Here is a 26,521-nt window from a genome sequence, read left to right as displayed (position 1 = left end):
AGCTGACAAGCAACGATTAAAATTTGACATTAAAACTGCTTAAACATCAATTTGGCGTAAAGTTGAGCGTGGTTTTGTATATATACACACACGTATAGTTCGAACCAAACTAAGCACGCTCATCTTTTTGAAAGAAATAGTTTATGACAAAGCTCACGAACAACGAACTCGCTCAATCACAACCGGGATTTCGTTTGTAGTACTCCCACATATATATTAAGTAGTTTTCATGTGGAGAAATATCTTTACACTAAGTCACCTAGTTTTAGACTACTTTACAGTGTGCAATGAACTACGGAGAAAGGATAAGATTTCAATAAATAACACACCATATCTCAGGAAGAATTGTTCTTACACTAACTCAAGTACAAAATTCTGATAACCATATCACGAACCTCTTTTCCAATACTTAAAAGTAAATATCTCACAAACTGTTATGCAGTTCTGTTTCGAAATGAGCAGTTGGAGGAGAAGATAATGGCAAAAACCCATTTTCGATTAAATTTATTTAGTAGTTGGTATAGGTCGGGATCGAACCACAGGAAAATATGTAAGTAATTCAATTCCGTAAACATACCTGTCGATTGGCAGCGGAAGTTTGATTGGTCTTGCAATGCATTTCATTGGAATGTTGAACTTTCTTTTCCAGTTTACCAAGCTCAATTATGAAGATTCAGGTGGAGCTTATTCTAGTCTGTGCTTATAATTTATTGAACTGTTCTAAAATATTTATTAGTTGCTAGTACGCTTCATATTATAAATTTATTTAATGATTATAAATTTGTAACTAAAAGAAGTATATTTATTTAACTGTAGATACATTTAACTTTTCCTAGTGACAGGCAGTGACAGTAGAGGCAATAAACTTGCAGTATACTACAACAACAACATCATGTACATATCGGAGATTTTTTTATTATAGGAGGGTAAATAATGATCGAGTTACGAAACCACTGGGACACAATATGTAGAGACACATTTGCAGGGCAATTCCCGATAAATCAATCACTAACTTCTGTATGCTAAATTCAAGGAAGCGAGTAAGTTGTCCCCAGAAGCGACATAATGATGTCCTCACCGAGTATAACGAGAGATATCAGTGCAGCAATGAAAAATAATTCCACATAATTTCCTTGCACAGGTTGATAGTCAGATTGTTGTGTCTTACAGTATAGTACGGAACTGTTATGAATGTTTCCGAATACAATCTGAGTTGTAATGCGGTTAGTAGCAATGATACCTGAAGAGTGTCGAATTTGACAGTTGTTGATGAAACATGCAACTTCCGATAGGAAGGAGTTGGGCGATTGGTATTTGTAGAATGAATCTTGGTTTCACTTCAACGGGTACTGAATATGAGTTTAGAACTAACAACATCGTATCCCTCAGCCTTCTCTGGGTTATACATTTTTTTAATATTCTCATTGTACATATTCTGTTATAAATATTTACTTTCGTTGATGCTCTATCTCTATAGGTATGAAAATAACACGTACAAATAAATCATTTTGAGTAAGATAAATGTTCTTTTGGAATAGGCAGAAGCTTTTCTGAATTGCAAGAACTTTGCAAACGTCAAATAATTCTAGAAACATTACTTCATCAAAATATGCAATCTTTGTCAATTCGAATATTCGCACATTTACGTTCAAAGCTCAGTTACTTGAATTTAAGTATAATCAACACTAAAGTTAGATCGAAGAATAGATTACATGTAGTATTTAATTTATACGCAACCATTCTACTGTAATTTCCCGAAACAGGTATATACACAACTTATAAAACTACAGAAGTTGATAACAATCAGGCTATTATTAAATTGATATTTAGCTCATTTTGTTGCCAGGACTGAATTTTATTTCGACTTCTAAATTTTCAGGTAAACGTAAACACTTAGTTCTAGCTATCAATTTAAAATTTTAAAGCTTGTTTCAGTTAAAGATAAATCACGTCTTGATTTTGGAAGTTAGTAAATGTTATAGTTCTTTATATTATATCAGTTTACATATTTGTGGCGAAAGATGTAGATAATTTGTCAATTTTCCTGATTTTAACTTAGGATATGTACAGTGTGTTTGAAACAGAACTCCCTAGTTTTAATGTGTGCTAGAATCTGTTCAAAGTGACATACCCTACTCTAGTTTGTGGTGTTTGATTAACCAACTCTACAAGTTTGGCTCCCCAGTAGTTGGCAGGTCTGCTTGACCTTGAGACGGCACCAGTGCTGTTTTTTCCTCTGTTCCCTCAGTTTAGTCCAGGCAGGCGTTCAGTGCAGAGCAACTCAGCAACAGAAAACTCAGTGTGTTATTTGGCTTGTGAAAACCGAGTCAGTTATACCAGTGCAACGTAATTTTAGACGTCAGTATGGTGGTTAACTACCTACAGCAAAAATTATCCGTCATTGACTAAAGTCTTTCAAGGAAACTGGTAGTGTTTTAAAAGCAAAATCATCAGGTAAACCGAGAATTTCTGAAGATGTTGTTGAACAGATCCGTAGTTCTTGTGTTTGGAGCCAGAAGAAGTTATTGGCCAGACGTAGTCTACAGTTAGGAGTGCCTAAAGGTATTGCGTATGATGTTATGCGTAAAAGACTTAAGTTGTGCGCCTACAAATTACAACTGTTACATGAAATCAAACCTACTGATAAAATGAAGTATGAGTTTGCTGCTGACTTTCTACACAGAATTTATGATGATGTCATTTTTTTTAAAAGAGTCTCTTTTCTGATGATGCTACATTTCATATCAGTGGAACAGTAAATCGTGATAACTGCAGAATTTGGGAGGCATTCACATGATATTATTCAGCTTCAACGTGACTCTCCCAATCTTAATGTCTGTTGCGGTTTGATGGAAGATCGTGTGATTGGTCCTTTCATTTTTGTAGAAAAACAATAAACAGGGATGTTTACTATGACATGCCGACAGAGTACGTCTTTCCCCAAATGGACGATATTGAGGCGGAAAAGTGGCTTGTGTTTTTCCAACAAGATGGCGCCCCAACTTATTACAGTAACCATATGGGTGCAGCTCTTGACACTCGCCTTCCAGGAAGGTGGATAAGCGGGACTGGCCCAATACCTTGGCCACCCAAGCCCAGACTTAACCCCACTGGACGTCTTCTTTTGGGGCCACATAAAAAATGTTGTGTACAGTGAAAAGATTAGAGAAATCAATCATTTACGGAAAAGAGTCCTCGCGGCGGTTGAAAGAGTTACATCTGAAATGTTGGTTAATACGTGGCGAGAAGTGGAATATCGTCTCGACGTGTGCAGGGCCACAAATGGATCCCACGTTGAAGTCTACGAACATTAAACAAAACATGAAGTCTGCCAAAAATTCTTTTTCATGATATGTAGTCATTAATGTAAGTTTTAATTCATTTCCAAATTAAATTTATACTTAAAACTAGGGAGTTCTTTTTCAAACACCCTGTATTATGACGATACTATTATAGCTAAAAATGACTGGATCGGACGTGGAATTGAAACCAGAATAATATATTTGCCAATAAGACATTCAATATTGTTTTGAATCTTTCATGTCTTAGTTGCAACTTGCTGAGGCACAGTATTGTATTGTATATACCTACGTAAGAAAATAAACATTTTTCAGCTTGGGATTATAAAAGGGTACTGGCCACCCGACTAAACTTACTCACGTTTCTTAAACTAAATCATTTTGTTGCACATATTAATGAAAATAATTATTGTGAAGTAAGAACAACATTATAAGGCGACCGTGGAATTCTCCACCCAAAGAAAAGTCTTTTCCAAAATTAAACTACTCCATTAGCAAGACGGCGGCGGATAGCTCGCGGACTCAAACGACAATATAGTGGAGCGACGACTGCTGCATGTCTGCAACGTTTCGAACGAAATTACACTTATACCGCTGGTAATCTTCCACTTTGAGTACGCGACTACCCCGCACCCTCTGAGTAACAGTTCGAAAAAATAAGATGTAATTGAAAATTATGTATAAATAAAACAAAAGAAAACAAACAATAAACCTTCACGGGGTGGGTTAGAAAGATAGGTCAGTAATACTCTACATTTAACGGCTCGGACACTTTCACTCTATGGCTACATTGTTGCTGGACGCATGTATTTTTGTATATAAAAATTCAAAATTTCGTACTATATGTAAAAATATTGTAACTTGCTTCCCGGATTTAAAATCTACGTAATTTTTATATAATTGCATATTATGTCCCGATCTCTTTACCAAAATCCGTTTCAACATTTTTCCAAATGCTGAGTCCAAAATCATTGTACTACTCTTAAATGTACAACTATATTTAAATAACTTACACAAACATAAGGAACTTACCCAAACTTAAGTAATGTAAATCGAAGATATATGAATAACTATTGATAAATGCAAAGCGATCTTGGCTGGACGAAGATTTAGGAAAAATTCGAGAAACCATCTTGCGGATCACTGTCATAGGTACCATTTGAAGGTCGGAAAAGGCTAATCGCACTCTATCCGGCTTTGAATCGAACATGAAATCGAGCTGAACCATCGCAACTCTCCGCACCAATGACTGCAACCCAAATATCGAGAATGATCCGAATCTGTTTAAACATTCGAGTTGTCCTTCTGCCATTGTAGATGGATGGTCGAAAGCACGTAGCTGCATTTTCTAATAGAGTATAGTGCGTTCAGCAAATTTATTTCAAGCTCCCATGCTAAATGTTTACAACATCACTTCCTCCCTCCAATTCCATGTTAACCCTAGATTCATAATTATTAGTCTCTGAGACTACCAGGACGTTCTGAAAGTTCCATATCTTTTCAGTTGCACGATGTTTTAATCCTTCCCTGTATAGCTGCAGCGGGTCATTGACCTTTAGACCGTATTGTTGAGTCGCACGCGTTCGGAATTGTGTGGTGTATTTTCAGTTCTGTCGTCTGAGAAACTAATGTTTATGAAAAGCGTAACCTTGTTTTATTTTTCATTCTGCATTTGATGAAACGTGTTTTCCTGACTGCTGTCTTTCTTGGAACTTGTAACTCAATAATCCGTTTGTTATTTAAGCATTTGGGAGACAAAATCATATGTTCATAGAAGTGTCTTCGTGTTGGATCTGGACAAGTCTTTTCAATTTTGTAATTTTTCTTTCATGTTCTTAGCAGTATGCGAAACAAGAATTGTGCACGTAAATGCACAGATGAACATGAAAAAGATGATGCAAACTTTTAACCTATGGTGTTGAGAGTGACATAATGAAGTGGAGGAGTATGCAGAAACAAAACATTTGTATAACACAGATGACTCAGATGCTGATGCCGAGTAGCACCCATCTTCAGAAGGTGATTCCAGCAGTGATGTCTGTACTGAGAATGAGGAAGTGTCAGACAGTGATTTAATCTAATCTCTTTGTCAAACTATTGTTCAGCATCCGAATATTGAGTTTCCGAAAAATAAATATTAGCGTGAGAAACTGGCTTCAAGTGGTCTAGTGAGCTAAAATCTCGTTCTTCCAAAACACGCGCCAGAAATATAGTTCATTTCCAACAATCCCCTAATAATAATATCTTGAATGTACAATCACTTCTGGATGCTCTATCACTTTTTTTATATTACAGCCACTGATGCAAAAATTACTAAACACGCTATTAAAGAAATTCAAAGAAGTAGTGTGCATTATAAAAACCAATCTGCAACTCTGAAAATAAGTAATAACCTACGGTACAACATAGGTTGGGCATTCCAAGTTTGCAGCGCAACCTAAAGAGAAAAGTTAAAGATTGTATTGGGTGAAGATATTGTTGTTGACGAAAGCCAAACAAAGGGTCCTGCAAAATGAAAAATTTGTGCGTTCTGCCCATATTCGAAACACAGAATGACCCGACTCCACTATTGCCAGTGCGAAGAATTTATGTGTCTAGAACATCAGGGTAAAATTTGCAAAGACTGTATTGACTGAATATTTTCTTTGTCAAGATATATTTATTGCATTCAATACATATCATGTGTAAAATCTTTTTTCAATAAAACATATGTTGCTTGCCTTTTACTACATGTTTTTTGCAAAGTAGTCTATGAGAATAATATTTATGACTTAAGTATTTTTAAGAATCTTATGAATCTAGAGTTAAGGAACTTGTAGAGTTGCAAATCGTCACGCCCAATGTATCTGCTCTTTCTTCCCAATACTATGGCTAATATGAAACAGATGTGAAGCAATGTAAGAACAAGGAAGCCTGTGTTGCGGACAAGGAATTGACTATCACATATAATATTTTAAAAATATAAGTGTTAAACAATAATCTTCTGACCTTTAATTTAAAGGACAACTTTAGGAACTGTTGCAACTTAGGTTCTACTTGGAGTTGAATTTCAATTGTTTGAAATGAGCAGTGGCGTATCTACAATTTATTTCGTGGAGGAGGCTTCGCTAACTTTACTCCTGAAAATTGAAAATTCTGCGAGATGTTTTATTTACTTAGTAAATAAAATTTCGGGGAGAGGATTAAACCCGATGGCCCCCGTTAAATGCCCAACTGGAAATGAGTGTTACGATTGGTCATTTAGTTATGGGGGTGTCTTATCATATGCAATGAAGAAGTTTGTCTATAATGAAAATGATATCGGTTAGACTTGCTTTGAAATATTTTATTTATTTAATCTCAGTAATACCGAAGCAAATGTATTTAATGTACTCTCATTTTTTTATTTTAGTGAAAACATTCCTATGGAGACAAGTTTAGTATCACAATGACTGCTACTCGGAACTTGAAATTATGGGCTCTATTTATTGCTGTTAAAAATGTGGTATGTATATTTGAAAGCTTCTGTATACTGTATAATTGTTTGAATATCTTATTTGAGATATGTCATAAGTCAATCATATGTGGAAAGTGAGTTTACATGCAGCATTGATTCTTACTATTGGGTTTTGATATGTCAGAAGGCACGCTAGTATTTCGTGCAATATAGGGCTGCAATAAGTGTCCCTGAGTTGAGAAACGTTACAAATAATTGGCTTATGGCATTATTGACATTATTGACTTATGACGTTTCTCTAATCAGCTATTCATATATAAAAGATATTTACGACAAAGTGGATATATTTTGAGAGCTGATAATATAGATGATTCTAAACTGAAAGCTCCCATAAACAAAGATAAGATTCTCAACAGTTTTAGAGACGCAGGTTGTTAACCTTTTTAGACACCACCTCTAGAGAAATGTATCCTTACTCACCACGTAATGGTCATTCTCGAATGTGCCATAGCGCTTTCGAAAGTTAAAGGAGTGATCTTTTGAACATTATATGGTATGGTACTCCCATACCCACGATACTGTAATTATAAAGGATTTTTAAAAAAATGTTTCGAAAAATGTCCTCTTTTTCGAATAATTTGCGGAAATTTGATGGCAACGCAGTCCTCGAACATAAAAAGGAAAAAAGCCCAATCCATTATTTGTCAAACTGATGAAAAGTTTCTTGTCAGCTTTCATAGTGAATGGGGAAAGAAATTACTAACAATAGAAGATTGGTAATAGAAATAACGTGAACTTCATAATAAAATCCAAGAGAGAAGGGAAGATTTGTGAAAGAAAGATAATAATCATGAAACAGAATAAAAAGTAGCACACAAGAATTTCATGGAAGTTAATAGAAAAAAATAAAACTGAAAGTGTTCGAAAAAATTGCAGGCCATATTTAAATAGTAAATAGTAAGTATATAACGTACACCATTCATTTCCGAAAGGACGAGAAATAATCTCGAAAATTTTTCTTTCCTTTTGAGGTATCGCACATCTCACAACAAATGTTCAAAAATACAACCACCAACCTCAATGAATTTGTCAACTCTATTCACGCTACTTTCGACGGAACGTTTTACTAGAAAAGGTCGCGAGGTATTACTCTGACTTGATATCGATGCCATGCTCAATTGACTCGTTTCTACATATGAAACAATTATGCAAACGGTGAAATCCTTGGTCGCAAGCAAGGTTGAATTACGAACGTTAAAAGTTCAAAATTGAGCAGATTTTGCAAAAGGTTTCAAGTAACTAATTTTTAAGATATCCCCTTTATTTTTTTGTATAGGGAAGTTTTGTTTTGTGCCTGGCACAGTGGTGACGACAAAATGTACTTATTTTGCAAGATAAGAGCACTTACTATTAGGGAGGAGCTGAAGAGTAATAGCGTCTTTCAAGTTGCAAATTGCCTTCTATTTGGCTCACCGGGTCGATTGACTGTTAAACATATTTGCCGCCTCTATTTGCCTGTATTATCATTCAAATACAGCTTTCCTGTGTGGCCACCTTCAAACTGAACAATGACATTAGTCTCCGAAACACTAACTAACTAACTCTATGGCCTTTGGAACCGACAGGTTTAATGCTGCGTTCACAAAAGCTCTCCACTCATTTCTATCCTTAGCCAACTAGATCCAGTTTCTACTTTGTATTCCTATTTCTGCGAAATCCATCTTAATATTGTGCACACATCTGCGCCTAGGTCTCTCTAATGGTCGTTTTCCGATTGGTCTTCCATTTAAGACAGAAAGCGTTCCTACCTTCTTCCATTCTGGCTACATGACCTGCCCACCTAAGAATTCTAGACCTGATGAGCCTAACATTGTTTGGTAAATCGTATAAATTATGTAGTTCCTCGTTATGAAGTTTCTACTATTCCCCATTCCCGTTCCTGTTGGGTCCGAATATTCGTCACAGGATCTTGTTCTCAAATACTTTTAGTCTATGTTCTTCCGTCAAAGTAAGCGACCATGTTTCGTAAACATACAGAACGACAGGTATGATTGTCGTTTTATACATATTAAGCTTCAAATTCCTCCACAGAATTCGCGATGGCAAGAGGTTGAATAATAACACGAATTCCCTGCTTTTAGTCGATATATAATTTTTTGGGAATATGGTTTTCGTCTGTTAATATTGATACTAGATATTTGAAAGTATTCACTTTACCGATAGTAAATCAATCGCAGCGTATGATGTCCTGTAGGATTGCATGGTGTAACTCAAACGAGTAGTAATTTACCGGATTCGAAGCTGCTTGAAGTGTGGAAGTAGGGACGGAAAATCGGTATTTTTGTACAGGATCCTTGTTGGACTTGGTAACCTGATTCTATACGCTAATCGTAAGGCATGTTGCTCCATGATACACAATTTTTGATAATATTTATCAAATGCAAAGACCCAAACCGTGTGACCTTAGTTAAGGTACTTCGCATGGAGTTTTTTTTAGGTATGTAGTACCGTATAGGGTTATAAGCCCAGCTTGTATCAACTAGTCGTTTTAGCAAATTCAGTCTATTTTGAGCCAGGGTGACAACCTTTTTAAGATGTGAGGTCCAAGATAGTTTACTGTCAAAGACGATACCAAGTTAATTCTGAGTCGAATGAACCGAAATTGATTTATGCTCAACATGGATGCGTAATAAACTCTGGTTAAGGCACACTCTGGAGCGTCATCATGGTGGCAAAAAAACAAGTGATTGTGTCTTCGCAGAGTTAATACTCAGACTTCATATGTTACACCAATCGACAAATCTATCAATAGCAGGTTGCATAAGCCGATTGTTTGCTGAATAGTACGGGCTGTTGAGAGAAAAAATTGTGTCGTCAGCTAATTGATAAATTTGGATGTTGACTGGTAATCTGAGATCGGCAACGTATAAGAGATAGAGGAGAGACAAAGACGAATCTTGATAAATTCCAGAGTGTAAGAAGATTGGATGAGAACTTTGCTGTTTGTGGATATATATACGAAGCGCCCTTTTAAGAAGGAATTGATCAAGAGTATATAGGAAATAGGTAATATATATTAATGTAGTTTATAAATAAGCACAGGATGGCAAACTATATAAAATGCTTTCTCGACATCAAGCGTGATTAAACAAGAAGGAAAACCCCGCTTAAATTGGTTATAAACGGGCGTGGTAAGACGAAATTATATTACTGAAATATATAATTTATATTACTGAAATATTTATATTACTGAAATATTTCCGGCAACCACCTGGAAGGATAGACAGAAGATTGTGACGTTGGATATGGTCATAAAGTCGGCGAACAAGAATCCGTTCCAAGAATTTACAGAGGGAGCTAGTTTAATGAATTGGTCGATACGACTGAACATTCGATGGGGGTTTCGTGGTTTGGGAAATAAAAGAACCTTTGAGTACTTCCAATCAAGTGGAAAGAAACCAGTAGGAAGGATCAAAGTATAATGTTGGATGAGGAATAGAAGAAAAGAAAGAGGCGCATGTCTGATGAGTACATACGTGATGCAGTCAAAGCCATGTGCAGTATTGCGTTTCTTTTGTATATTTGTAGTGATATCATTTAGTGTTATAAGTTGCGTAAGCATATTATTTGGTTCAAGAAGATGATTATCCAACACCAAGTACATTACAACGATATTGTCTATGTTTGCAAACACTTTCTAAGCAGTTTTTATAGTTAGGGGCAAAAGTGGTATTTTGAAGGCACTAGCACTAAAGAAGAAGAAGAAGAAAGATATAAAGATATATTTTAAATATTGTTATCTTATTAATTTTCTTTTAATTTGGTTGCTATGACGACTTGGCTATCTTTTTGATGTCGTTGCTACAGCAATGTAAAAAGATATAAAGAACAGAATGAAGTGCCATATTGTGTAGATTGATTGTATGATATTGTAATGTAAAAATACGATATATTTTGAAAGTCTAAATATATGTTCTAAAGTGAATAACTGTGTTGTGCAATCCAGAATTTCATAATCCGTATAAACATGTATTAGAATCAGGAAAAGTACCGTAAGCAAACAGAATTAACGTTACATATTTTTTATGGCACCGGAACCGTGGAACTTTGAGATTAGTCAGATGTTTAGTAAACTATGTCAGTACGAATTACATTCTACTGTATAATAAAAGAAAGATTTATAAAAAAAATAAAATGGATTCCAATACAAGAGTTGAAGATGTTGATATTCCAGCAATTGAGACTTCAACAGACGTAATTAATATTTTACGTCAGCTAGGACAACAGACGAATTCCATGACACAGCAAATGGATTCCAAATTGGATACAGATTGGAAGAAGTGGCACAGCAGATGGCACAACAAATTGATTCCAATTTGGATGAAGTGATACAGCAGGTGGTACAGCAAATAGGACAGCAAATTGATTTCAAGTTGGATACCAGATTGGAACAAGTAACACAACAAATAGGACAACAGATGGATTCCAGATTGGAACATGTAACACAGCAGATAAATACTAGATTGGAAATAACCGACAATATGATGGAACAAATTATTCATAACTTTGCAATAGTGAAAAGTACTGTTCATGTCGTTCAAACGCAAGTAAACGAACATACAAATCAAATTCGAAACTACAAAAAGAGATTAATTCATTCAAAGAGAAATCATTACGGCCGAGTGTAATCCTGATCCAGCCCTCAACGTTGTATATGAAAAACAAGAGCAATGAGTCAAGACCCCGTGAGGATGATGACTCATCAGAAATATATTCTGAAAGGGGATATATCATCCTAAATACGAAGAAAGGAGACCACGTCGCAGGAACACGTAAAACCTCGACATCTAAGGTATTTTAGTAATAATAACAGTCGTGTGAAATTCAGTGAAATAAGATCATCAACTAAATTCAGCTGCAGATCTGAAGACATCCCACCGAGTACATTTTTTAGAGGAATTTGAGGAAGGGTGTGAATTTATTGGAATAGATAAAGCTAACTTTGTTAAAATTTTACTGCATATTTTGTTACCACCTTGTTCGGTATGGTACAAAGCAATCATGTGTAGCCTGTGTAATTATTATGATTTTAAAAATGTGTTGTTAGCTAATTTCGAAAATGATTTTATGTTAGCAGATAGAGATGCCCAAATTAGAAACCGACGTTTTGATCCTAAAGTAGATAAAAGACTTACAGATTTAGTAATCTCTGCGTTTAATGACTTGAAACAAGTCAATCTATATCAGCAGGAATCACGTATTATCGCATCAATAAGAATATTATTACCGTTTAGGTTACAGCTAGTATTGATTTCTTCGCAATGTATTAATTTTAATCACTTAATAATGATAGCTCAAAATTATGAGTCAGACTAGATTGAAAGGTAATAATAACATAAATCAAGCTAACTATGTTCCTGTTCGAAATATCAATGATAGAGAAGACTGTAATCATAATACGAGAACTAATGTTAGATTTTCTCGTAATGGCAATACGACCTAACCTAATTTCAGAAGAAACCTAAATAATAACCGTGCCGTTTTGAGAAATAGTGTAAATAATCGAGCTAATTTTTCACGGACTTCCAGATTTCGTAGTAATTACATAGGTGGCAGAAAATTTCAAAGTTAAAACCAAAGAAAGGGTGAAATAAATAACATACTTAACTGTACTTAAGATAATGCCACTCAATGCAACCTAATCGAAACTTTGGTAATGTATCTTAAGCTAAATTTATGGCTACGACAAAACATATCCAATTAGTTCTTATTTTGTTTCCCTTTGAATATTGTTATGATTTCATTTGTAATTCATACTTCGTTTGAACTCTATACAGTTGTATTTTTTTTTAGAATTGGACATATTTGGTTTAGAAAACCCATACCTCGGTTTACGTAATTGATTAAGAGGAATGCATGAGAATTAAGCATAATTTCCAATCTATGTATTAATCTATTAGAATATATTTAAGGTTATAATTTCTTTGTAATTCGTAGTTGTTCTGATTTATATGCAATTTCATTTATGTATCAATACAAATATTGTCTATCAAATTTATGCTAATTATACCCGAATAAATGAAGTAGGTTACGTTGTATTTTAACTCACATTAACTTGATTGTTAATATGTATAAATGGTATTGTGGTTAAGAATCTAATTAGGAACATGTCCTTCTCGTCGGTAATTTTATAGAGTTAAAATAAAATTGATTATTTAGTAAATGTAAGAATGACATTGAGATAATATGAAATTAATATATACTATTTTATGACTTGTAATTTTGTATATACGAAGGCTATTCAAAAAGTAAAGCAATTGTTGTATATGAAACGTCTAACGGTCCAGGATTCTTCCTTTAATTATGATACATTTAAGGGAGTCCCAGAGTTCGGGAGCCAATATACAAGGATATTGTCTATCTTTGCAAATACTTACTAAGTATTGCTTATATTTACGGGCAAGAGTGCTATTTTGAAAGCACAAGCACTTAATGAGAAGAAGAAGAAAGATATAAAGAAATAATTTAAATGTTGGTGTCATATTAAAAATATTTTTTAATTTGGTTGCTATGACGACTTGTTTATCTTTTTGATGTCGTTGCTATAGCAATGTAAAAAGATATAAAGAACAGAACGAAATGCCATATTGTATAGACTGATTATATGATATTGTAATGTAACAAGATGACAGAAGATGACAGAACTATTGCCTATGTAACTGCTGTCAGACGATTCACAGCTTTACAACAATATTATTGTGACCGATATCAGTAGACATAGAACATTATTCGTTACTTGGCATAAGTGTCAAATATATTTCGCAAAGCTTTGCTCATATTAAACAATAAATACCAATGGACATTCTCTCAGGTAGAAACGAGTTATTTTTGATGTGCTCGGAAGACGATGTGCTTGGTGCTGAATTAACACACAAGTAACAAGCTAAAATGGTAGTCATTTTGTGTTGTTTCAACACCTCATTTTTTACAGTGTACGTCTCCAACACTTCCTTTTGGTTCGTAGGTATTAGAAACTTACACACGTACTCATATTATATGGGTTCATTGCAGTGGGAAGGACGAATGAGCATTTACATTTTCCTGATTACATTTCGTGCTTTTTGAAAAAAATATGAATATTCCTTTTACGAGCGACGGTATTATGGAAAGAAGAGGCAAACGTTTGAGCGATATTGAAATTGCAAAACTGATGAATCACTCCGACTCAGACGGTTATGAGTTAGATAATAATGAATAGTAATGACATTGACTATTCTGTGCTCAGTGGCTCATCCGGGAGTGAACAAAATTGTAACTCTGTTTCAAGTGAACCTGAGGTCCCTTCAAAGGCAGGTTCTGGTAGCTTGGAGCGATAAAAATGAAGTAAATGCAGAACTCCTGTTTAGTGGTGTCCCGGGTATCGATAAAATACTGGGCTATCTACAGAGTATTCCCCATACAAAGTGTTTCAGCTGTTTTCACCGATGAAATTTCATAGTAAAAATGAGTTGATTTTTAGTTTAACGTCCTGTGCTGCAGCGAGGCTATATGAGACATGGACCTACCGATTAACGTGGAATCCGAATCGCATGAGCTCCCGCCAAGAATAGCAGAAAAAGAATTGAATCAATATGGTAAACTGCAGATTGAGAAAAAGAAAATCTACTAAAAAAATGATCGTTTTCTAAGTTAAAGTGTGTTACTTCAAATGAAAACAACACACTTTTTACACTAATTATTCAGATGTGCCTTGTACGGAAGCCCGCTTTTCGCGATTTTTACAAATCAACTACGCATGAGATATTAGTATGTCTGTCAAATGATAGAAGAAGCTATTTTTTCTCCTGTTTGAATTATCTCATATCTATGCTCACATACTGTATAGAAAGAAAGGAGGAAACCAGATCGCACTTCGAACTTTTTGTGCGAATGTAGCAGAAAAACTGCTGCACAAAGTGGCCATTGAAGTACAGGGACCATCCCAGTCTTCACCCGGTGAAAGACTAGTAGCAAGGGGCCAATACCCATACAAAGTTTATCCAATATCCCCAAATCCTAATAGAGTAGGACATAGGAGATACAAAGTGCGTAGTCCTTTCCTATATTATTATTATTATTATTATTATTATTATTATTATTATTATTATTATTATTATTATTATTATTATTATTATTATTGAGTAGTAGTAGCATAATTATGTAAAATGTGATTTCGCGTCAGGCTTTGGTTTATGCGTTGCTGCTATTGACTCGACGAAATAAGCTCTGTCGGAGCAGTATATCGGTGTTGTTTACTGAAGATGAAACAACGGGCAGCAAATTCAATTAATTTGTGGTCTGTGATGCACTTGAACAAAGTTACTAATGTCACAGCCTGTACTTACACAGATTAGTTGTCTGAGTGAATTTGATCGTTATCATCAGAGTGTTGTGGTGGAATTAGTACACAACAATCGGAGCTAACTGTGCCACGTGGCTATTTGTTCGTGGGGCGTCTAATGCGACCACTCTAGATGATTTAAGAGCAGTTCTGTGTTATCGATTTCGGCTGTGACACGTGTGTTTTGAGGACGTGAAATGTATACAATGCAAGAAAATGGTGAAATGGTGCTCCTTGATGCAACTGGAATGCGTAACGGAAAGGAGTAGCAGAGTGTCACAAGTGTCATCCAAAATCAGGTAGCACCAGCTCATTTCGAACTTATGGCACTCTTTAAAGCCACATGTAAGGTGGCGGACAGGTCCCCTAGTGGACGACCACGATCTCCAATATTCAGAGACCTATTGATATGATTGCAAAGATGGCAGTTAGTCCTGAAAGGCCAACACGGAAGACTGCACAAAAGTAAGTCGGTCTCCAGAGTTTTTATGACATGAACGGTATCATCCTTACAAGGTACATTTGGTACAAGCGTTACATGGGGATGACACAGACAGACGAACAGAGTTCTGTGAGTGGTTTCTCTGGACACGAAGACAACATCCTATGCTAGATGCTTACATTCTATTCGGTGATGAGGCTACTTTGCATATTAAAGGCACAGTTAACAAACATAACGCTATAAATTGGTCTCGCGACAACATCAACATAGTTGTTGAAGCGCACAATCAAGCCGATCCACGAGGGTACGTATGGTGTGGAATACACGGCAACGTCATATTAGGGGCAGTGTTTTTGCCGATAGGTTAACATCACGCCAGTATATACATCATCTGAACACCTCGTTACAGCCGTATCTGGATAAAATGTCTTTGGTATTGCAACGTGTATTTTATTTGCAGCACAATGGAGCGCCGCCACATTACGAGCACAGCGCAAAAAGAGCTCAATAACGTACTCTACTGATCGATGGATTGGTCGAAGGGGTCCCGTGGAATGGCCGCCCAGATCACGTGACCTCACGCCATTAGACGTTTACTTGTGGGGGTGTCTAAAGTATGTTGTGTATAGGAATATACCCAGAACCGTGAAACAGCTGGAAGAATATTCGGAACGTGTGTAGAGCAATAACACTTCAAACACTTTGGCGTGTGCAGAGTAGTGTGCGACGCGTATCCGTTTGATCCACGAGCCGGGGGAACACCAATTTCAGTACGCATTGCCATATTGCCCAGGACTGTTGCGTCTGGAAGCAAGTTGCGTGCGTGCGTGAGGCATATACACTTCTGCTCACTAACATGTATATAGAAAATCTGTCAGAAAACAACACGACTTTTATTAGTTTCTTTGTCTTCCTCGTACACTTGCTCTCTCCAACCCCTCCCCCTTGTGGTGCTCACGCCACTGTCGTGGGCTCTGCAGATAGATCTGCTCCTTTGTTCGTTAATTTGATCTCCTTTCTATTCACTTGTCCCAGGTTATTTCACCTTCCCGATTATTTCTTTCCTCATTGTTATCCGCTGACGTGGCGACGTTCCATTTTCCTTTATTATTGGGTGCTATACTATGACTCGTTCGGTATATATATATATACATATATATATATATATATATATATATATATATATATATATATATATATATATATATATATATATATATAAGCTGTTAATTAACTGTAACGACAAGCTGTAAGAAGTGATTCTAATATCAAAATAAGAGGAAATGTTCATATGGACCGGTGGGAAAATGTAAATAATTTAAGATTTAGGGCTGTCCAAAATCGCGAAAAAGCCAATTTTCAAGAGGCCCTATTTCTAATTCCATAAACTGTGGATCGTGGTCCTTATCATCGTATAGGAAGTTACACATATGCAATCCATAATGCATATTTCATTAATGTTCAAAGTGTGTATAAAGCATTCCATACAGGGTGAAATTTCCTAGACATGCCATCAACCGAATTTTGAGACATGATCTGACTTTTTGATTGGTCCAAAGTAAGCAAAGGATAAGACTTGATAGCAGTCAACACAGAATCCTCTGGCGCAATGTCGAAAGTGTGAAGGACCGTCAGGAGTACGTCTCACGTAGCATATCCTGTCAAAAGAGCGCAAGGACAAAAACAGTGCAGGAACAAAAACAGCGCAAGGACAAAAAACACGTGAAAATACCGCATGGACCAAAACCTCGCAAGGACAAAACAGCGCAAGCAAATACCTCGTGGACCAAAAACAGCGCATGATCAAAATTCGCGCCAGGACAAAAACCCAGTGCAAGTACCACGTGAAGACAGGCCATTGACAAAAACCAAAGATGAACATTTTGCACTAGGCTTGCTCGCGCTCGAGCTCACTTCTTTCAACTGGGCTCGCGATCACTTACTTCAATTGGGCTCGCGCTACCGACCACTCCCCTCAATTGTTCTCGCAATTACTCGCGCTCGCGGTCAATTGTGCCCGCATTCACCTCTTTTGACTGAACTCGTACTCAGTCGGGCTTGCACTCACACAAACGGGGAAATATATGAATTAGGTTGAGAACCACTGTCACGGACTGTTTACGATTTTTAGAGATATCCCTAGGAAAGATGCGTCAGGAGAAATTAAAGCAGAGGTCCGTTAATTTTGACAACCCAAATATCTTTACTGTGTTTCAGGTTGCATAAATAACAGGCACCCTTCCTAGATAAATAGATATAAGGATTGCCGTCACTAATGATAAGTGGGCTCGCGTTCACTTCCCTCAACTAATCTCGCGCTCACTCAGGCTCGCACTCACTTCCTTCAACCGGGCTCGAGTTCGCGATCACTTCCCCATACTGTGCTTGCGATCACACGTGCTCGCACTCAATTCCATCGGATGGGCTCGGGTTCACTAATTCTAAGTAGGCTCGCGTTCACTCGTACTAGTGCTCACTTCTCTCGACTCAGCTCTCACTTGTCATCACTCGTATCAACTGGACTCGCGCTCACTCGAGCTCACGATCAGTTCCCCAAACTGGACTTGCACTCGCACTTATCTCTCTTGACTGGCCTCACTCTCACTTAGGCTCGCGTTCACTTATAGAATTGAGGGTCGGGCTCGCGCTCAATTATTGAGCCCGAACCCAGTGCTGAGTTCGCGAGCGTCTGGCTCGTGAGTTTTTACACCTATGACAAAAACATCGCATACATGGCCCGCAATGCACATCCTTTTCCAAAGCAAACGTACAATTCTTGGTGTCTCAATAAATAGTGTTGCGTTTATACTTTTTATTTTGTGTTTTCTTTATAGGTCATCGTTTCGGTTTTGTATGTACATAGTGTATTGGTATACAACCTTTCCCTTCATATGTGTTCCGTCTATAAAAACGAAACTTGGTAAACTCCTTTTTTAACCACTGTAGTATTTTTAAGATAAATTTTGAATGTGTGCTTTTATCTCGGGCCACCCAGAAGAGGCAAAATTTGATGGAAGGTATTTTTGGAGAGAATTTTTCCGAATTTTCCGTTTTCAAATACGTTATAGGCGCCAATACATAGCGCCTCTAGAGAACTTGTATCATGCTGAAGAGACTGAACTATAAAGTATAACTTTCTAACGGATAGTGTTGATGCAATATCTTTATCATTGCAAGTCTACAATTTGTTTTATGCTAACAGGATTAATGGGCTCCAGGGACTTATTCCATTGTCTATGACACTTAACTTTTAGTGAATGAACTTATTTTTGTTTATGGAATGGACTAGGTTTGATTCAGATTTCCGGACGACACGTTTATTTATGTTCCTTGCGAGATTCGTATGTCATTTGAATACGACAATGCGGATACTGGATTGTGCTTCCGTTCCGACACATTTTTCATTAAAGGTATTTATAAAACTATTTACACAAAACATACTTTCCGACACCGTTCCCAACACACACACACACACACTCGATATATCCGGAGTTAGTATCTGGTTTTACCCGGGGATATATCGTGTGCAAGCATACAGTTTCTTTCTGGGACACGCGGAATGCCGACGTTCTTGGAGCTGTCCTCCGACCCAGAAAGATTCACAGTCACCCTTGCATTCATTCAGCTACACTATTATAAATATAATTTCTATTTCGCTGTTTCTCCGTTTTGTTTACAATTTTAATAATTTGTCCTAGTATATTGTCCTCTTATTCTGATTAGTCCTTTGTTATTTTGCATAATATCCTATAGTCCTCCTCATTACCTATAATTTCGTTTATTTCCTTCCTTTTTATTTGATCTCTTCCGTTCTTTAAGTATTGGACACCATAATATGTGATGTTCTGGTGTGCCTAATTCTTCGCATTGATATCTTGGATACTCTATTTGTCTCGTTTTGCGTAACTTGTGACTTGCAAGTACCATTTCCCAAGTGTAACACTCCGATTTTTATAAAATTTCGCAGATACGTACTATACATGAAATAAACGATTACATGTTTTTTTATTTTCTGCAGAAAGACGGTTTTAGTGGGCAAAAGCTCCCACGCAATTTTGAAAGTTGACGCCCATAAGCCGAAAACAATTAGACCGAATTGAATGAAATTATGCACAGATGCTGCAGACGTAAATGGAGGGAATAGGTGTTTCGTATTTTCTTGGAAGAAACGGTTGAGTGGGGCAGGGGCCCTTCCAAACCTTTGATCACGAAATTTCAAAAATGCTATTAACAGTATGTTATAATCGCCTATAGGACATGAAGAATTGAGACAAAACTTTGTGTAGGACAATAACCAAAAGATAAACGATTAAGACTTTTTTATTTTCTGCGGAGAAACGCTTTTAAGGGCAAAAGCCGCACCAAAAAAAATTGAAATTTGACGCCTGAACGGCAAAAGGAATTGGACCGAAGTGGACGAAATTCTGCACAGATGTTGTAGACGTAAAATATGGAATACGGGTTTCGTAGCTTCTCGATAAAACGGTTGAGTGCTTCACGGACCCTTCCAAGCCTTTGTTCACGATATAGTGGTTGTAACAATATGTCACAAGTGCCTAAAGAACATGAAGAGTTGGAACAAAACTTTGTTTAGTGACAGTGCGTTAAAAATACAAGAGGACGGTTTTTTATGTTCTGCGGAAAAATTGTTTTACAGGCTAAAGTCCTGACACAAAATTTTTAAATTTAACGTCCGAAAGGCAAAAAGAAGTGGACCAAAGTAAATCAATGTGCACAGACATTGTAGAGATAAAATGAGGGAATGCGTGTTTCGCATTTTTTGAAAAGAAAAGAATGTTTTGTGAACCGAGGAGTTGGGTGGCGGAAAGAGTGCAATTGAGGCGAACAAAATTGTCTGTAAATATCGAATATGTAAAATAAAGCCTTCCGTATTTCAGAAGTTTCCCCATCTGATTTCTTCAAATTTGACAGATCAACAGTAAGCACAAACATTATAGCGTATTTTACAGTATTTCAGGAGGCGCCTATAACCCTTACAATGTTTTTCCTCATAAACAAAAACTCGTGTCGATTTATTTCCTCCTTGCTGTTGAGGTGCCAAATTTGAAGCAAATCGAATGGGGACATTTGGGGTCTTATTTTGCATGTATAAAATCTACACGAAATTTCATTTGCTTGGATCCACTTCTTCATGCAATATTACTGTAATATTTACTTTTTTCGTAGGGGGCCTTGGCCCAAACACTGTTTTCCCGCACAAATTAAAACACGTTCCTACACGTAGTTTCGTTGCAATTCTCAATATCCTTTAGAAACTTCTGACGTATACTGATTTGCAATTTTGATATTTTGTAATCAACGGTTTAGAAGGTTTGGAACACCCAACCCTCTTTTTAGAAAAATACGAAACATATATTCCTTTATTTTACGACTACAATATCTGAATACAGTTTCATTCACTTTCGTTAACTTCTTGCCTTTTGGTCGTAAACTTTAAAATTTTGCGTGGGGGCTTTTACCCCCTAAAACCGTTTTTCCACAGAAAATAAAAAAAAACCGTAATCGTTTATTTTTTGAGTATTGTCACTACACAACGTTTCGTTACAATTCTTCATGCCCCACTCAACCGTTTTTTCCAGAAAAATAAGAAACCCATACTTCCTCATTTTACTTCTACAACATCTGTGGATAATTTCGTTCACTTCGTCCACTTGTTTTTGCCTTTCGAATATAAAATTCCGAAATTTTGTGTGGGGGTTTCCCCTTTAAACCGTTTTTCCGCAGAAAATAAAAAACGTATTCTTTTATTTCATGTATAATATGGGAAGTGTTACTTGTTAATATAGTCCTGACTAGTAGGAATCAGCAGTAAGATGAGTCTATAGTGAAGTTTGAAATATTGCCAGTCAGCGCGATCCACCCAAGAATCGGGTTGAGCGCAAGTGCTATTGTGGTTTGCTAGATTAGCCTCACAACGATTGTTTAAGTGTTTTCGTTGGGAAAGGATGTGCATTGCGGACCACACATGAGCTGCTTTTGTAATAATTGTCCAAACTAGCGAGACCGGCGCTCCTGAGCTCGTTAGTCGCGCTCAGCCGGACTCCGGCTGAATAATGGAGGACGAGCCTGAGTGAACCCGACCCTCAATCAAATAAGTAAGCGCGAGTCCGACTGAGCGTGAGCATAGTCAACGGAAATGAATGCGAGACCGAGGGAGCGCGAGACCATTTGTGAGAAGTGATTGTGAGCCCCAGTGAGCGCGAACTCAGTTGAGAGAAGCGATCCTGAGCACGAGCACAGTTAAGGGAAGTTAGCGTAAACTTGAGTGAGCGCGAGGTAAATTGAGAGAATTGAGCTCAAGTCCGAGTGAACACGAGCCCACTTATGATTATTAAGCACGAGCCCACTCGTGAGAAATGAGCTCGTGTGAGTGCGAGCCCAGTTTGGCGAAGTGATCACGAGTGCAGTTGAGAAGTAATCACAAGCTCGGGCTATGTTGAAGGAAATTAGCGCGAGCCCGAGTGAATGTGAGCTCAATTGAGAGAAGCGAACGTGAGCCGACTTAAAATTAGTAAGTTCAAGCCCGAGTAAGTACGAGCCAAGTCTAGAGAAGTGAGCGCTAGCTCCATTGAGGTTAGTGACCACGAGCCCGGTGATCACGAGCCCAGTTGAAAGGAGTGAGCTCAAGCGCGAGCGATTTTAGTGCAAAATGTTCATCAATGGTCCATGGGAAAAAGTCCATCAGCTGTTTTTGGTCACGCGTTATTTGCGTGCGCTGTTTTAGTTCACGCTGTTATTGGTTGGGCGGTTTTGACCTAGTTGGTTTTGTTTGCGCGGCTTGTTCATATATGGTTTTGTCCATGGGCTGTTTTGGCTCACGCGTTATTTGTATGAGCTGTTTTTGTCCTTGCCCGTTTTTTGTCCTTGCGTGGTTTTTGTTTATGCGCTGATTTTATCCATGGGCTATTTGCATTTGCTTTTTTGTCCTTGCGCTGTTTTTGTTCACGCTGTTATTGGTTGCGCGATTTTGACCTAGAACCCTCACGTATTCGGGAGAACGCATGCTGCCCTGTTTTCTTTCACACTTATAGGTGAATAAAGGTGAAATATACCATGACGAAATACATCACGTAGCGCGTTATTCCGAACACTGAAAAACATGAAGTTGCCGGTTCCTAACACTTCCGTCTACGCTCTAAAGTATTGAATGTCCATTGTTGTCGAGAGGTACCCCATGCATACTTTCGACCCTCTTTGAAATCAGGGAATATTTGACAACTCAGATGAGAGTATATTTAGAATTGCATACTGTAGGGAATGCCCGGCATGCATACCTATTGAAAGTTTACGAAATATTCCCTTTTGGATCGTGTATGCGTGGCTTCCTTTACGGTGATAAGTGCCATCATCCACAGTTTCTGGAATTCGAAATAAGGCCTCTTGAAATTTGGCTCTTGAGCGATTTTAGACATTCCTAGCTCTGAAACTATGCACTTTTCGCCATAGGACCAAATGAACATTTTTCTGCTTTTGATGTGTGAGGAATCATTTCTTACAATTTGTCTGTGTTGTTTATTAACAACCTGTACATATATATATATATATATATATATATATATATATATATGGGATGGTCGTACATCAATGAGGGAAAATTTGGGAGGTAAATCTATGGGTAAAAACGATCAAAAATGTCATATGAATTTCGCGTGAGTGTGGCTTCGTTTGAAAGCTAAAGACATCGGAAATGTCAGCTTCCGACGCGGCATTTTGCAATATCGTGAAAACGGAGATATATATAGGAATGTCTGGTCGAAAGATATCAAAGGAAACTCCATCTGAAGAATCCAACCTGTGGAATCGTGCGGCGGTGCATGAAAGTTACAAAAAAAAAAAAAAAAAAAAAAAAAACGTTAAACACTCTTAGTGATGAAACGTGCAGATCGTACAAAACACTTATGGAAAATGAGACTCAGTATAATGTAAAAACAAGGAGTATTGTACTTACCGTGGTTAACGTAAGTCCGTCCTACAGCAGCTGTTCAATATGACCTCCTTGTTCTTCGCGACAGACAGTTACACGATGACGTAAGGATTCTCTGACTGGTGGCGATATCTCTGGCGTTGCGGTAGTGTGGCAAATAAAACATACAGGCTGGTGAAGATCTTCGTTATGTCAGGCCGCGTATACACCAGATTTCACGTAACTCCACGGAAAAATCGATGGGAACATGTCGTTTGAACGTGGCAGGCATGATTATCTAACACTACAACCTACGCACCTGCGTGGAAATGTTTCGTTCAGATATGCATGAACACTGTGTGATATAAATGGGGAGGGGCACCATCATAGATAAACCACATACACTGTCGTGTCCTCAGTGGCACGTCTTCGAGCAGAATAGATAGGTCTTGGGTCAGAAACTGCAGAGGCGATATTGCGATCTATCGCTGTGGTAAGAAGCGTAGTCCAACAAATTTTGTAGCCAATAATACCAGCCCACACATACAATTTGGAAACGCTGTTGATGCTTTGTCTCTACAATTGAATGTGGGTTGTTGGGTGCTCATCAATAGTCACTGTGGACATTTGTAATGCAATTACAAGTGAATATTGCCTCGTCCGAGAACAGCACCTTGTGCTAGAAGGGCTAGTAATGCACGCATGCTGCGGCATAACCAACGACAGATACGTCGTCGAACTTCATAGTCACCATCGTTTAATGCATGCGTTCGTTATACATGGTACGCTCTGAGATTATTACTATGCAAGATGTTTAGCATGGGTTGATGCGAAACGTGTTCATGCCTTGCTATCCTTCGGACACTGGGGTACCGGGTCACATGTCGGAGTACCCTCCCTATCAGGAAGTCGCGGTCGGCAAGATAGATCGTGCCGTCGACGGTGACAGGGCGCTAGTAGGCAGCCGCCACCATTCCGCGGCGGCTCGACGATCTACTTGTTCAACCTGCCGACCTCTTGCCGAGGCGGCAGCGGTCAAAAATCGTAAAAAAACTTCTGCCGAATGTTGTCGACCATCAGAGTCGGCAAAACAGTCGGAAAGGCACCTTTCCGACCCTCTGCCTACCCCTTATGCCGGCCTCTTTTCGACGGCGTCGCTGGCGTATTTGCTGGAACTTTACGACTGTTTGCCGACTGCCCGAAATTACCTTAAGAGGCCTTAAAATTGTAAAAAAAAAATTATAACTGGGTTACCTTATTGAACAGTAGGTTGAAAGAAGGAAAAGAAATAAAATAAGTTTGATGAACTTTATCTAAATAACCAAATAAGAAAATACAGAACTGTTTGATTAGGGCGTGTCGATTTTTTTAATTTTCAAAATCCTAAAATGAGGGGTGCTAAAAAGTTGAGACTTGACATTGTATTTCGAAGCATATATTTACAAATTCGATATAATGTTGTTTTGCTAGGTAAATATCAGTCCAAAGTTTTGTCATTTTCGTTGGGTTTTTTACAAATTTACTTTTGTTGTTCATAGATGGCGCCAGCGTTGTATTTCATTTATTGAGCGAAAATACATGCTTGTTAAGATTAGTTTTATCTATTTGCACATTGCTGAATTACAGTTTTAATATTATGTCAAATTTATACTCTACAATCATTAAATTAGATACATTTTCAATTTTAAATGGGTGCTAAAGTTTTCACATTTATTATGTAATAACTCCAAGGTTATAAGATTGAGAGCTTCAAATTTGAGTGTGTAAACTTTTTCAACTAGTCCTTATGTTAACATCGTGGTTTCTTGATGTTTCTTTACAATGACTTCTAAGACAAAAACAAAACGTAATACATTTACACATAGGAGTAATTTGATTGGAATCGGCAAAGAATTGTTACCCTCTGAACTTCCCGTCATTAAGCTATGTTGTCATGCAGAACATTTGGTATGATGTCGATTGCGTGCCACAGCTGCCTTATCTACTGCCGCTCTTATGGATGTTGGCTTGATGACCGACAAAGACCAGAGGCTTGTGATTGATCACAATAAAGTGAAGCAAGCACAAGACAAAAAAAAGTGAAATCCGTGGATCAAGAATTTGATGAGTTCTGTCAGCAAGATATAATCGACTGCATCTTCTTTGACGGTCGTGAAGATATTACGAACGTTATGTTGGTAGCATTAAATTCAAATCACCAGTTCCCTGGGATTATATGAGAATAACACTATTCTGTTTACAGCGAGCCAGGTGGACGCTATCTTTATCATTTCACTCCTCAGAAAGATTGTGACAATAAAAAGCGACCTGAATTTTTTGCTGATAATCTTGAAGATTTTAGAAGGGCATTGATAAAATCTTACAAGCAATTGAAGGTGATTCTACTAACGTCAACACTGGTTGGGAAGGTCGTACTATGCATTGGGTAGAAGTCAAACTCGGTCGTAAGATAAATTGGTTAGTGTGTGCTCTTCACACCAGCGGGTTACCTTTGCGACACTTAATCACAACACTGGATGGCATATTTTTCTCTAGCAATCAGTGGAAATGTACTATTGGAGATATGCTAGACGCATTTACGGGACTTGAAATCGATCCTTCATGGCAAAAACTCCCAATTGGAGAGCCCCTTATTGCGCTGAGTGAAAATATCGTAAAAAAATTTATCTACAGATCAAGCATACGGATATCAGATTACACAGGCCATTCTCACTGGAAAATCTCCATGGGATCTGGCGCTTCTTGAAATTTTTCCAGTCAGTCATTCAAGATGGTTGACTACAGCACATAGACTGCGTGGTTTGTGGGTTTTAAATATGAACTTAATGTCAAATATCTCATAAATCCTAGGCGGATAGTGAAATACATTGTTAGTGTCTATTACCCTGCTGGTTCAACATCAAAGTCAAGCATTGCTGAGAAAAAGGGCCACGCCACATCTTGCTTCAACTGCAGTGACTTAATATGCAGAAGAAGATTGTTGTGGATGCTGTACTTCAAAAGATACTTAACATGAGAAGTGAGGCAGTACAAGGAAATC

General features: G+C 37.5%; 2 protein-coding genes across 2 annotated transcripts in view; one reads left to right on the top strand and one right to left on the bottom strand.

Annotated features, from left to right (window-relative positions):
• LOC145663699 (uncharacterized) overlaps positions 1-26,521 on the bottom strand; it is an 89,666-nt gene that overhangs the window by 60,507 nt on the left and 2,638 nt on the right. The gene's annotated exons all lie outside the window — the stretch shown is intronic.
• Positions 1,814-26,521, top strand: part of LOC145663698 (uncharacterized) — a 70,764-nt gene continuing 46,056 nt past the window's right edge. The window contains exons 1-2 of the mRNA XM_081729792.1: positions 1,814-1,879; positions 6,691-6,783. Coding sequence (XP_081585918.1) covers positions 6,727-6,783 — 57 coding nt within the window. The 5' untranslated portion in view covers positions 1,814-1,879; positions 6,691-6,726. The remainder of the gene's footprint in view (positions 1,880-6,690; positions 6,784-26,521) is intronic.

Source organism: Thermobia domestica, chromosome 11 (assembly GCF_964235325.1).
Source record: "Thermobia domestica chromosome 11, izTheDome1.hap1.1, whole genome shotgun sequence".
Classification (NCBI taxonomy): domain Eukaryota; kingdom Metazoa; phylum Arthropoda; class Insecta; order Zygentoma; family Lepismatidae; genus Thermobia; species Thermobia domestica.
This window is presented reverse-complemented; position numbering and strand designations above follow the sequence as displayed.